This window comes from Limulus polyphemus, unplaced genomic scaffold, assembly GCF_000517525.1.
Source record: "Limulus polyphemus unplaced genomic scaffold, Limulus_polyphemus-2.1.2 Scaffold701, whole genome shotgun sequence".
NCBI classification, from domain to species: Eukaryota; Metazoa; Arthropoda; class Merostomata; order Xiphosura; family Limulidae; genus Limulus; species Limulus polyphemus.
In genome coordinates this window covers 98,390-113,495 of record NW_013666311.1, presented here as the reverse complement: position 1 = coordinate 113,495, position 15,106 = coordinate 98,390, and the positions used below count along the sequence as shown (strand labels likewise).

At 34.0% G+C, this 15,106-nt stretch overlaps 1 protein-coding gene across 3 annotated transcripts in view; it reads left to right on the top strand.

Moving 5' to 3' along the window:
* The window catches only part of LOC106460069 (zinc finger homeobox protein 3-like), a 149,775-nt gene extending 139,122 nt beyond the window's left edge, over positions 1–10,653 (top strand). For all 3 annotated transcript variants that reach the window (XM_022386686.1, XM_022386687.1, XM_022386688.1), the window contains exon 4: positions 5,648–10,653. In XM_022386686.1, the coding sequence (XP_022242394.1) occupies positions 5,648–6,597 (950 nt within the window). In that variant the 3' untranslated portion in view covers positions 6,598–10,653. The remainder of the gene's footprint in view (positions 1–5,647) is intronic.
* Positions 10,654–15,106: the final 4,453 nt, after the last annotated feature.

Here is a 15,106-nt window from a genome sequence, read left to right as displayed (position 1 = left end):
AATTATAATAAATGCAAGATAATGCATATGGGTTATCATAAAATCATAAGTAATATTCAACGTTAAACCGGTACACAATTAAAAACATTTTATTTAGGCCTATCTATGGCCTTCGAAAAGTTGACGATTCTACATGTTTCGACGTTACTCCTGAGGATGACGTTGTAACGTCGAAACATGTAGAGTCGTCAACTTTTTGAAGGCCATAGATAGGCTTAAATAAAATGTTCTTAATTGTGTACCAGTTTAACGTTGAATATTATTTATGATTTTAAGTGAAACATGTCTGTCCTGTAAAATACGTGCAGATCTCTGTAATAGTGAGCTTCTAATTTTCACCCTTGTTGGAGAAATTTCTGTAACTAAACTTCGATGTGCTGTATTCTGTAGATGAGACTTGGAAAAACAGAGCGTTATTAAAACTTATTATTTCATTAATTACAAATGAACAGCGTTTGAAAACTCCGAGTTTTTGTTATATTATTATTTTTTTGTTTGTTTTCATCTATGCTTTTTAAATTAATCTCGTTTCTTCTCGTGTTTATTTAATAATCGCTGATAATAAAATAAGTTTTCCTCTTCCTCAACCTTTTTTAATCAATTTGAAACTAATAAATGGCCCTCATCGCTAGGGGGGTTATTTTATATACTGCCTGTTTAATTTTAATTATGTTCGTAGCCACGTAAAGACGCTGCATGTAGTCGCCATTCAGAAGAAGGAGGAAGTTTTTGGACAGCATCGGGGTCGAGGGACAGTGGTGAATTACTCTTAACTTAATTGATGTGCTAGTTCAGTGTGCCATAAAGTAAATGAACGTCTTGTTCGGAACAGCCGTTAGAACAATATCTTTTAACAATCTAGCATTGGCTGTTACTGCAAAAAAAAAAAAAGCGCATTAGAACAATACCTCCTAACAATCCAGCACGGACTGGTAGTGGCAAAAAATAATACGATTCGATCCTGGTAATTGGTTGACTTCAGAAAATACGGAAAATAGGCGACAGAAGTTATGTATGTGTATATTGGGGGAGGGATATACCTCTAGAAGAGAAAGAATTTAAGCGATGAACCATTGACCACTAATGATTCTGGAAAACACTTAAAAACACGGAATGACTTTCATTTGTCAAGGCCCGACGCATCGAAAAGGAGACTTGCCCGAGAATGTACTTCGATCTGGGATTGAATTAGATATTTCTAAAGTAAAATGGTTCTAGAAATGCTCATTTCAACAAAGAAAGCAAGTTTCTTACGCATGAAATTGGCCGCGTGTGTCAGTTCAATGTGTCTAGCAACTATAAGTTCTCATGGTTTAAAACTAGCGAAAGGTATATATAGAATATATTCAATAAGGAGACTCTGAAATAAGTAAGAGCCTGACAATGTAGCATGATTATTTAAATCCTGTGTTCATTATGATAATGACTTACTAAGATTACAAAGTTTCTTTGGTATTCATTGCTCTTTGTTGTATTATTTACAATATCACAACACTGTGGAGATGTATTAAGTATGAATCGTTAGTCTCATACTTCTTACAAATACGTGGTCACATCAGAACTCTATAAAGGTAGATTAAATATGGCTCTGAAGTGTGTTTCGTATCTCCTAGAAGTAAGTATAACTCATGAGAATTGACCGGTTGGGCCTAGTGATTCGTGTGCTGGGTTACGGATCAAAAGGTCCAAGATTAAAGTCAGCGATATGCTGCTAAACACGCTCGCACTTTCAGGTATGTGTGCATACGTTATAAAAGTGGCAGTCATTTCTGTTATTTGGGTAAAGTAGCTGTGTAAGCAAATGGCATTGCTGAACTGCTGCCCTCCCTCTGGTCATCAATTAAAATTTAGGCACGACTATCCCTGAGCCTTGACCGTTTGATCCACGTGTCGCGTAAGATAGTACAGATAGTTTAACTCTGGATACCTTAGTGTATTAAGTGTGTCTTACACCTTTTAGATGTACGCAAGATACATCAGAATATTGTACATATAGTTTAATTCTGGATATCTTAGTGTGTTGAGTTAAACCATCTGTACAATATTCTGATGTATCTTGCGTACATCTAAAAGGTGTAAGACACACTTAATACACTAAGGTATCCAGAAATAAACCATCTGTACAATATTCTGATGTATCTTGCGTACATCTAAAAGGTGTAAGACACGTTCTGGATATCTTAGTGTGTTAAGTATGTCTTAAACCTTTTAGATGTACGCAAGATACATCAGAACATTTTACAGATAATATAAATCTTGGTATCATAGTGTGTTAAGCGTGTTTCCCATCTCTTAAATGTACGCAAGAATAGCTAAGCACATTATTAATTAACAGAAACATTCATGTGGTATTACACACCAAACATCTACATGCCTACACAAGTATAACTCTATTTGTAGTAACAATGTGTAATCAAACACGGTCTTTTTTTTTATATAGTTATACGCAGAAATAATATATACAAATAAATCCATTATCACGGTTATCCTTACTGCTTTAATAATCTTTGTTTACCAATAAACACATGAAATATTTCAGTTTATTTAAACCACCATTAAATCTTTTTTTTTACAACGAGCCTTAAATAAAAGGCCTTTATTAGCTTATTTTCCACAGCTATTGTTTGATTTAACAACTGTTAAACAACTTTTCCCAGTGAAGCACGTAAATCGTTATATCAAATATTAACTTTGTTTTGTGAGTATTAAGATCAGTCTTTGGAATATACTTAATGAATACATTTTGTGCTGGTTTGATCTTGATATATTTTTGTCATTATTGTTATGATATTTTGCAAGAAAAAAAGAATAGAAACTTCTAATTATTTCGTTCTGGCCTCGTTGTTAGTTCACAAACAAATGAGTTATTGAAAACGTTTGAAGCTCAGGTAGTGTTTTTTTTTAAAGCTTAAACCAAGTATTCAGCTTAAAACATAAATATGGCTATTATTAACTAATAGTGTATGTTGAAAATGTTTATCAGACTTTTTAAGTATTGTTGAGTCAAGAATATTATGGTTACCTCCACTGATAGATGTGTATTAATATCACGTTAGACTATTAAAAAGCGCAATTTTTCAAATGCGTGCCAAAGCTAATCAGTTATACGCTGATAATGAATAAACACAAATTTTAGGCCTAAAAATCATATAGCTGAAAGTAATAGTTTAAGGTAAATACACGCTTGCTAAATAAATACACATATATATATATCATAAATAATTTTAACTTCATATACCATTCACACGTAGTCATACCAGCAAACTATGTTACACAATTTGTTTAAAATTCACGGTCACTAGCTTACGTAAGTGAATTTAGTTAATTCAAGAACATGTTAGACATCTTTCATCCTCTAACACCTGCCACTTACCCATGTAATGGTCAGTAATTCCAAAAGAACGCATGAAACTGCAAGGGAGCATCTCAAGATATTTCCCATGATGCCTCTAATCAATAATACTTTACTTAGCCTTGCGCGTGTCCTTTAATGGATCCTAGATAAGAAACTGAATATCATTCGTGTTTCATGATATAAATCATTTTTAATAACTTATGTTTACAGGTGAAATGTTGTTTTATAAGGTGGTATGGCTAAGCACATTATTAATTAACAGAAATATTCATGTGGTATTACACACCAAACATCTACATGCCTACACGAGTATAACTCTGTTAGTAACAATGTGTAATGAAACACGGTCATTTTTTAAAGTTATACATAGTAATAAAAACCAGTCGAAACATTCCTTAAAACTAAAATACTTAACAGCATGAACTAGCAGCGAGAACGGAAAGTTTTGTTTGTTTGTTTTTAATTTCGCCCACGAGGGCTATCTGCGCTAGCCGTCCCTAATTTAGCAGTGTAACACTAGATGGAAGGCAGCTAGTCATCACCACCCACCGCCAATTCTTGGGCTACTCTTTTACCAACGAATAGTGGGATTGACCGTCACATTATAACGCCCCCACGGCTGAAAGGGCGAGCATGTGACAGGGATTCGAACCTGCGACCCTCAGATTGCGAGTCGAGTGCCTTAACCACCTGGCCATGCCGGGCCAGAACGGAAAGAGAACACCATTTCTTCTAGTTTGATATACCTTAAAAGTAAATTATGTTCAACGCATTTATTTTGTGACTATGAAGGTTATTTATTTTTACCTTTGTTAGTTTTCTGTTTTATCTTTAGCTTTTGATAGTTTTATGTGAATAATATGCTGTACATAACACACTATATATCAAAATACACATATATTATGCCCCCAGAGATACTCATTATATTTTAGGTAATATAGATGTGCCGCGCCAGGGGGCCAAAAATTTTTATTTTCAGTCTCAGAAGGGGTCAGTCATTCGTGCATTTCTGATTAGAAAGTGGTTGGTAATTTTGGCTTTTGTGTGTGTGTGTGTGTAGCGACGGAGCTTATGTTAAACTATTTTGTCTAAAATGGAGCCACAGAACCCAAATAAGGGTACATAAGTCTAGCTAAATGCACGGGATATTTGTGGAAATGTTACAAATAAGAAATTAGTGAGAATTTGTTTCATAGACTGTTGCTCCCCAATAGCTCGGTGGTAACTCTGAAGGTTTATAACGCTAAACACGGGTTTGTATACCTGTTATGGCCATAGCACAGATAGTCCACTGTGTAGCCTTGTGCTAAACAACACACGAGCAGACTGCCTTCTATAACAAAATCATTAAAAAAAAAACACTTAGTAAAAGTTGCTTTTTTGATTCTTTGACCGAGTGTAAAATAAAGAAATTCTGGTCTGTTTTGTGCTTTTCCTCAGAGTTCAAAATTCTGAAATGATTGAAGAACGAGTATCAAACTGATTGAAGGTTACAGTTAGGTGCGTTTATTTATTATTTTTGTTTTAATTAATAGAGATTCAATTACGTTTCCTTAAAACGTGGTAACTTTTTTCTTTGAAATATTCTATAAAATGGGGAGGTGGTTTGAACTTCCTGCGGCACCCCCCACCCCCCCCACAAACTTTTAAGATGACCCCTCTTATTGGATTATACCAATAACAAATTTACTGGCGTTTTCAGACTGAATTAATGTTTGAAAATATTCAACTTGGTTTGAAAATCTTCATCATTTTTGTCTACAAGTATAAGAGGCTAAAGAAAACCTTTCATTTTTTTACGGCTGGTTACTTAACGATAAAGACAAAATTACATTCGGAATTCCTTAGAGCATATTCATAGATTTAGTAACGAGAAGAAAAACACGAAGTTTAGAATGGCAATCCCCCGTCGTGACGGGGATCGGTGTGAGCACGAATGTCTCGACCCCTACCGTCAGTGCTCGTCTCGTTTACTCGAGGCGCGCCTTCAGTGGCTGTAGAAACTACTGCTTTCACCGCGACAAACTCATAAAATCAGACAGGTGAATATTCAAGTACGTTTGACCTCTTCAAAGGTTACAACCGGACCAGACAAGACCCGTTTGTAGGGTACCCCACTGTTGTCATTATCGTGCAATGGGAGCTAAAAGACTTAGTAGTGCAAGCATACGTTTATCTCTTAGTAAATCGGCAATATTTTTGACTAAAGATCCTGCTTTTGTCTCGTCAGTTTGTTTTCGTGGTCTGTTTCTTAATTCTGACTCTTAATTTTTTTTCTTGTCTGTGTTATAGGAACTTCTACGGGAGGCCTCTTTTACGATGCCAATATGTATAGTACACCGTTGTCACTACTACAACTTCCACCTCCAGCGCTTCTAGATGTTACTCAGAAGATGACACAACCTGGAAACAGCATCACTAGGTTCTCTCCAGATGGCAAGACCACGGTTAACCTGAAAGGTACTATTCAAGAGATCGACTTCCATCAAGTGGCTGAAGTGGATGTTGACATAGGTTTTGTGTGTAAGAATTGTCAGATGGTCTACCCTTCAGAAGCTCTTTGCCTTAATCACCAGAGGGCGACGTGTTTCAGAACAACAAAAGGAGACATTCGGGCCATTTTGAAGCTTGTTCAACTTAATTTCGAATGCCGTGCGTGTTGCGAGCGGTTTACCAGTATTTTAGATTTTAAGTTTCATTGTGACATGGACCGCCACGTCAAACGGGTACAGAAACTTCAGCGAGATGCTAGTTCGAGCTGTGACTTGGGAACTTCTATGAGCATACAGATTTCTGCGGCTCAGAACATCGCGTCGCCAAGCGGTCATTTGAATAACTATAACACTTCACCGATGATGCCGTCTACTTCTAGCACTCCTGTTATGGCAGGTTTCTCCGTCGCTGCGGCCACTAATCACATGCCCACCTGTTCCTTGACGTCATCAGTTCCCCAGAGCAAAGGGATATCCACATCACGAGGGTCACAGCTTCCACCCAACAACAGAAATGGTCTGCCGGAAGTTGTTCCTTCTCTTCTCTTTCCGGGAGGCCATTCTGACTTCAGACACGAGCTAGACTCTTCTCTCAGTTTCAGCATGGGTCTGGAAGCGATGGTCATGCGAAACGGGATGGACTCTTCAACGCTTGATATACCCGTTTCGGACCACACGTCTCCAACCTCGAAGCGAGGAATTTGTTTCTCAGGTGACCCGACATTAAGTCCAGAGGCCAAAAGGCTTTGATTTCGTTGAAACATATTAGGCAATAATGTGTACATCAATTGTTCACTTTAAAAATTAAGATGGCCGTGATTGCTTACCTACTTTTTTAAGACTGGGGTTTAACCTTAAATAATACAAAGTGGTCCTCAGAATTAAATCATTTTTACCATTGCGTTTCTGAAATCGAAAATTTTAATATTTCAATTGAATTTGAAATTTGGAATTCATTTACCAAGAAATTGACCAATATGGTCTGTTTTTATTATTTATCATTGGTATGTAATCAGTACATGCTTTTATTCGTAGATTGGCCTCTGTCGTGTTTCCTACACACTCAGGTATTTGCTTAGTTAACTACCAAGCAAGTCCAGTCATGTAAAAATGATCATTATTGTGATTTGTGTTGTTTGTATATTAATCTGTGAGGTAAAGCATTAGACGTAGAATTCATATGTTTGTTCAGTGAAGTATCAGCCACGGCGCCATCAACATGAAGATTATAAAATATTATTATGATTTAAGTATTCCTTAAAAAAAAATGTTCACTTTCGCAGACCTATTCCTCTGTACCAAAACAGGGAACTTGCTTTCTTTGGAGGGCTTTAACTGACCTTTCGTGGATTGCCTTGTGTAAATGATAATATTGTATCGTCAAGAACAGCCAAGAGGCTTTACAAATCAGTAACTTGCATTTTACAAAAAAAAATAAATAAAATAAATAAAAAATAGGGGAAGATTGGATAAAAGTCACAAAATCAATCTACGAAATCACAATGTTCACTACAAGATAATGTTCCTGACCGACATTCGCCCAAAATCCTCATCTCCTAGGGCGAACCCGGGCTAAAGAAAGTTCCTGTTTTTTTACACGTGAAACGACTTCGTAGAGGACAAAGAAACTTTTAGCATTTTTTTCTTTCTCGTATAGATTGTAATCACCTTTTGCACGACATTCTGTCAGAAAATTCAATCACTTTAGAAAATTGATAGAGATGTGTAAAGTACTTTTAAATTCCTTTCTAGACAGATGTTAAATCTGTGTGAAATTGTACAAAGTGAATGTCCGTAGCACCCATTAAAAATGGAAGTAACATTTAATGGTGTTGTAGAAGTATTTACGTATTGCATGCTTTTATTTCTGCCGTGTGATGAGTACATTACTAGTTGGTCAGCTAACCTCTTCAAACTTTAATGAATTGATGTAATACTTTTATTGTGGATTAGATGCAAAGATTGAACGTAAGTAGTAAGCAACTTCCCTGAAGAAGCCAGAATAGTCCTTTAAAATGGCGGTAGGGAAAGATGCTCACTGCCAAGTTGAAGTTTAATGAGTCCTGAAAGGTTAGGACACCATTAGAAGGCGCTAACTGAGTCAGCCTCTCAAGTAACTAGAATTGAAATAGAATTTAGGAGTGTCTAGATATTACTTGTGGCTGTAAATATTGTAGTGAAGGTAAGTTGGCTTTTTAAAATTAGTCTCCTGGTGGTAATTGTGGAAACTACATCCTACTTCAGCGCCTAACTGAAACAAGGAATTATCTTGTTGTAGATGGATGGAGTTAGAGATTACGTCTATACTTTGACAATACTATATATATTTTTGGAAGTGTGGGTTTCGTGTAGATGTAACATTCAAACTCCATGTATTTGATTTTATATGTGTGAATATTATACACGTGTACTTAACACAATATACACATACATGTACACCTGCTTTATTCGCCTTTACCAACAGTGGGCGTGACTCAGTTCCTAAACTTTTTTCAGAATGACATTGAGGTGTTTACATGGACAGAAAGTTTCGCATGAAAAAGAGTTGTTTATGTATTTATAATTTTGTTTGTTTGCAATTAATTTTGAAAAAGTTATGTTACATCTTTGGAAATTTACTGTGATTATTGGGCAGAAACACAAGTTATGTGGATCGGCAATAACAGATCAAAGTGACCTGTGGACTCCCCCCAACTGTGTTAGATAGGAAGTTATTTAAACTGAAAATTGGTATAAACTGTTGCTGTAAAATTTAAGATATTGGTATGCTCTATTATCTTTTTTTTTCAAAGTAATAGAATTATGTACTTGTCGAAGTGTAAATAAAAAATATCAGTACAAAATCAAAGCAGTAAAGTACAAATACGTCAGATCTTTTACTATTAAAACGATAACTGAATTTTGTCACATTTAACCGTTGTTTGAAGTATTTTTCTCCAACTATGATAACATTCCTTGTGTGGGAAACTGTTGGTCGAAGAGAGAGAGAGAGAGGGGGGGGGTGTTCTTCAGGTTAATTTAAAGGTGGTGCTTGTTGCTTGGATACAGAGACGTGGTAATTCTTCTGTTCGAGTACAGTTTGTTTAGAACTTCTGTTATCAATCACTTGTGCTGTAGTTACAGTTGTTGGCTGAGAGATACTTAGCACAATGTTGTTACCGTTCAATAAAAAAAGGCGCATAGATGGGAAAATGTCACCAGATGGCTGTCAGCTTGTATCCCAGCAGACAATGCTCATTGTAGTGTAGGTTCTCCTCTAGTTTCTCGAGGAGGAAAGATGGCTTCCTCGCATTGACTCGCTTCAGGGCTCATAGACGACAGCCATTTTGAAAGTCATTTTTATTGTTCGTACTTTGTTAAGGACTTGTTTTGGCTCTTCAAATGTACAGTACTTTTCTATGGGAGGAAGAGACAAAGCAACTTGTTGGGGGACGCCTCTAGCTCAGGTGTCCTGTTCGTATCTGTATAAGCAGTGCTCAAATGATGTAATACTCTACGTTAGTCAGTATTGATGTTGATCTTGTTTATGCTGCTTCAACTTTTTTTCTTACTTGTAATTTCAAACGGAGATTAGAGATGGGTAAGGCTTAGAGATAAATCACCTACGTAAATGTATTAAGGTGGGGAATAAAAGATGGATATGGATGAAAAAAAATGAAGCACTGAATTATTTCGACAATGAACAAGAAAAAAAAAATAAATAAAGGAAAACAGCAAAAAAAAAAAATTACATAACCTGGCTTTAATTTATATGTCAATGAGAGTTGGAATAATTGAGAATAGATCAACATGTTTACCTCAAGAAAGATTTCAACGCCCGCTTAGAAACATCAAAGAAAACCTCAGCTAGAAAGTTACGTTTAAAAGCTGGGAAAAAAGGATGTACTGAAGGACTGCCCGATTCGTTCGTGAAAACACACGAGATGGTTAGGTTTGGTGATCAAAGTGCCCTAAGAGGTCTTAATAGAGCAGAAAGAGGTTTGTTTTCCCATCAGCTGGGGTCCTTGCAGTTTAGAGATGTTTTCCTCTACCTCAAACTTAATACGAAGTTCCTATGATATGCATGGGCCCAGTTGTTTAGTTTGGTTGTAGTATCGGTTTTCTTAAATACACCAACGTTGTGGTGGCGTATTCACTATAATTCCCCACTTCTGTAGATTGTACATGGCTAGGTATTGAACTGAATGTATAAAATTCTCTTTAACCTGTGAGATGTTTGTTTTGCTGTCGGTATTATCAGTGTTAATCAACAGCTTGTATCTTGCTGAGAATTACTAATCGTGAAAAAAATGTCAATGTTCCTAGGTTACGGGTGCAACCAACTACGAAAGCATACAACTAGATTTCTTATTCGCTGTTTTACACACGTCGTCCTACTTCAAACTGTTCCTCACGATGACGTTACCTGACGTCATCACTAGCCTGGTATATATACATATTTATACATATATATATATATATAAAACTGTCCCTTGACGTGCTTTGATGAGCAAGTTCCTCGGTAGGAATTAAGACCCTCGAACCTATTTTTGACAGATTTCATTAAAACAATAAACAAATACGGAACTCGTTTATTTAACAGGGAATTTGCATCAATATTTATATCAATATTGTTACTCCACCTATTAGGTTCAGATTTTTAAGTCTATTAAGGTTAATCATAAGAAAGCAAAATCACCAAATTTGATTACGTTGCGTTTTATTTTACTTGCTTTAGTAGTTGTAGATATTGTTTCATATATACATAACTGTTCAGGTCTATTTTTGGTATATTGGTTAAAAGGTTTTACACACATGGCTTATGTAACCTGCTTCAACTGTAATAAACTGTCTGATGTGGTTATATCTGAATTGTATGTCTCTTGAATTACGTGCCTATGTAAGGGCAACAAAGAACAAAAACTACTGTCTCTTAAGAACCTCACACTAGACACGGGCTTAAACCAATGACCATCTAAATTCCCAAGTGATTTCCTTAAATCTGTGAAATGTTATCAGTTATATTTTCAGAGTGCAGCGTAGTTTTTATATTCAACGTATTCCAAATTTTTTTAATTTAATTTAAACAATCTTGTACATCAAATATTAAAATACTCAGAGTTATTCTTTTGATATAACACTGGACAATATTGTGTAACAATAACTAAAAACCTAGAAATAAAAAAAAAAACATTAAACGGAGAAAAGAAACAGGCCAGCATTAAGACCAAAACATATTCTCATTTTAAAAAGTTGTTGACCTCCCCCCCCCAAAAAAAATGTAATATCTTTTGTGTAAGGCCTCTTTTTGAGAGGGATTTCTCTTATGACGTCATAGCCCAGGTGGCGTGCGTTTGTCAGTTACAAGGCTACAGTGAATAAGTCTAAAACCAACTATTAGTTCACGTGCTAAAATATTTAGCAAATGCTCGGCGTACTTGATGAGGCACATACATATTGATAATCAGCGTTCCACATTATTTATAGGGTTGTAAACGTTGAAAACAAAACTAAGTAAAAATGTAATAAATATTATCATAGATTATAATGAGTTTTTACCTATTTCAACCCTATGCAGAAAGGAAATTGGTTGGCTTGCTGGTATATATTATAAATTATTTTAAGATGAGTAAAGTAATTTTTTTAATGAATCTGAAATCCAAAAGTAGAGAATTAAAACCCAATTAAACCCGAAGAAGATTTGAACCAAGTGATTGATAATTTAAAATTATCCTGCGTCAAATGTCTGAAGTGAATATATCAAGAGAAAAAAAAAGTTATTTAAATTTACGAATTGCAAAACACATCAAAAAATTTTACTAAATTTTCTTGTGCAGAGAAAATGTAGTTTCATCTTTAACAGATAACGATTAACCAATTTATGAATTATCATTTATCAATATCCAAATTAGACGTATGCGTAAAAACTGAATTAAAGTTTGAATGATTCAGTTCATTATTGTTGCTATGGGAACTGAAAATTTTACTAAATTTTCTTGTGCAGAAAAAATGTAGTTTCATCTTTAACAGATAACGATTGACCAATTTATGAATTATCATTTATCAATATCCAAATTAGACGTATGCGTAAAAACTGAATTAAAGTTTGAATGATTCAGTTCATTATTGTTGCTATGGGAACTGAAAATTTTACTACAATTTAAAAAATGTAATTGCTACTAAAACTAAATTATTATTATTGTTTTTTTACGTTTTGTAAGAAAAGCTAGTGTCAAGTTTCTTTTTTTACACTTGCAGTAATTTTATTAATATTTTATCATCAAATGACAGGTGATGTATGTGTCATATCTGCAAAGCAATATATATATATAACTTGGTAAAGTAAAATTTTTTCCAAACAAGGTATTCGTTTACTTTCTTCTTCTTAGCTGTCTCTGATCATATTCCCTTATTTGTAAGACAGGGCATGATCTAACTGATATCTGCCCAGACTGTGAATCCTAAAATTCAAAGTTGGCGTCCCGCACTTTAAAGCTTTAATGACAGTCCAATCTCACTATTCAGTGAAACAAAACTAGCTTAAGAGTTGGAGGTGGATAATATCGACTAGTTGCTTTGTCTCTAGGCTATTAGTTCGAAATCAGTTGTTTTTGAAATCTAATGTTATTATATTAAATACTTATAATTATTGGTACAGTATTAAAAACATTTATTGGCTAAATATATATTGTTGTTTTTTTTTAATGAAGTGGAACTACCCGAGCTCTGTCCATCGTGGGGAATCGGGCCCCGGATTTTAACATTGTAAGTTCATAAACTTTCGCTAAGTAATAAAAATGCATTAGGTCTTTTTTAACTAATAGTATTTTATGCTTCAATCCCTGTTTTTATTTGGATAAATATCATGCTTAATATTTATAAAGATATTTTTATTTTTTTACACATATCACCTGGTAGGTCTAAGGGCTTATAACGCTAAAAAATCGGGTTGCGATACCCACGGCGGATAAACCACAAATAGCCTATTGTGTTTAACAATAAACAAAAGTCATTAATCTAGAGATAAAAAAAAATATAAATGGTAATGTAATTATTACCAATTTATTTCAAAAAAACGGTTTATGTTTGTATTTATTGAATATATTAAGTTTTATTATACTTTTATCAAAAATTCATAATTGGCTTTAATATTTTTAAATAAGTTCCTTCCCAATTTAAAACTCCATATTGTAATACTGATTGGTTCTATGTGAAATAATATATTTTTAACGTACTCAGTCTTAATCATTTTGAAACAAAATAATTTGTACAAAATGATTCTTAAAGTTTTATTACATCCTTAACATGCTGTTTCCAGTGGAAATTCTAATCTGTAATTAATCTTATTATCTTTTTGAATTTGTAAACGTTCACAATTTGACACTAATCATTATAAAATTTGAATGGATCTTATCCTCATTTGCAAACATCTCATTTTTCAATTCAAATAAAACATATTTTTACTAACATTTATAGATAATTTGATTAAATAAAACCATTTTGCCATCTTTCTAAATTATTAATGATGATACTTTACACTTCTTTTATACTATTAGAATTACATACCATTATTGTATCATCAGCAAATATAATGATACTAAAATCTAATTTTTAAGAAGTCAAATCATTAGTATAAATTATAAAAAAATAGGTCCTAACATAGAACCATGTCGAACCTTGTACTTTATTGTAGTTTCTTCGTTTATTATATTATTATTAATTTAAATTCTTTGAGTTCTATTTTGTAAAGAAGTTTTAAACTAGTTTAGCACTGTACAACGTATTTCTATCATTTTCCATTTATATATAAGTATTTGATGATATGAAAAACTTTTGTTAGGCCTAGAAAAAAAGCTAATACTAATTTATTGTTGTCTAATATGTTAATTTGAAGAGAGTATCTCCAGTAGTTAACCCTTTTCTGAATCCACGTTAACTGGCAGGAAGAATTTTCTGATTTTCACTTCAGAAGTTAATCCTTTTCTAGAATCCACGTTAACTGGCAGGAAGAATTTTCTGATTTTCACTTCAGAAGTTAATCCTTTTCTAAATCCACGTTAACTGGCAGGAAGAATGTTCTGATTTTCACTTCAGAAGTTAATCCTTTTCTAAATCCACGTTAACTGGCAGGAAGAATTTTCTGATTTTCACTTCAGAAGTTAATCCTTTTCTAAATCCACATTAACTGACAGGAAGAATGTTCTGATTTTCACTTCAGAAGTTAATCCTTTTCTAAATCCACATTAACTGACAGGAAGAATGTTCTGATTTTCACTTCAGAAGTTAATCCTTTTCTAAATCCACATTAACTGACAGGAAGAATGTTATGATTTTCACTTCAGAAGTTAATCCTTTTCTAAATCCACATTAACTGGCAGGAAGAATGTTCTTTTACCGATTTCTCTTCAAATATTGTTTCTAGAATTTTTGAAAAATTGCTGTTAAAGAAATAGCTTATAATTTGCGTAATTATTCTTATCCACTTTATACTTCTTTCTATAGTGAAATTATCAAAGCATTTTAAATTCATTTATAAACCTCCAGTTGTAAAAGATAGACTATATATATGTATATATATATAAGCCCCCAGTGGCACAGCGGTATGTCTGCGGACTTACAATACTAGAAACCGGGTTTCGATACCCGTGGTGGGCAGAGCACAGATAGCTCATTGTGTAGCTTTGTGCGTAAATCCAAACAAACAAACTACAAGCTCCCAGTGGCACAGCAGTATGTCTGCAGACTTACAACGCTAGAAACCGGGTTTCGATACCCGTGGTGGGAAGAGCACAGATAGCCCATTGTGTAGCTTTGTGCATAACTTCAAACAAAAATGTTCTACAAAACTTTCAGAGAAACTAGTTGTTAAGTTTGTTTAGTTTCTTAATAATGCATCCACAACAGCATTTAAAGAATCAAGTGTTATATTTCTTTAAATTTTTTTGCCTATAAGCTTATTAATAAAATTCCACTGTTTTTTAAAGTTGGTGATATCACCTTTATAATATTAATTTTTTGCTATTTTTTAGCTTTTGTTTGATTATGTTTTTATATATTTTAAAATGAGCTTTTTAACAATACCAATTATATGTATAATTTCTATATTTTATATTCTATTTATCTCTAATTTTTGTAAGGTTTACGATTTTATTTCTTATCCACGATTTTAATTTCTTGTGTATCTGTTTCTATACCAAGCAGAGGCTTTAATTTCTGTACTAAAACCCTTTGTTAGCTCATCTATGTATGCATGGCCAGGTGGATAAGGCGCTCGACTCAC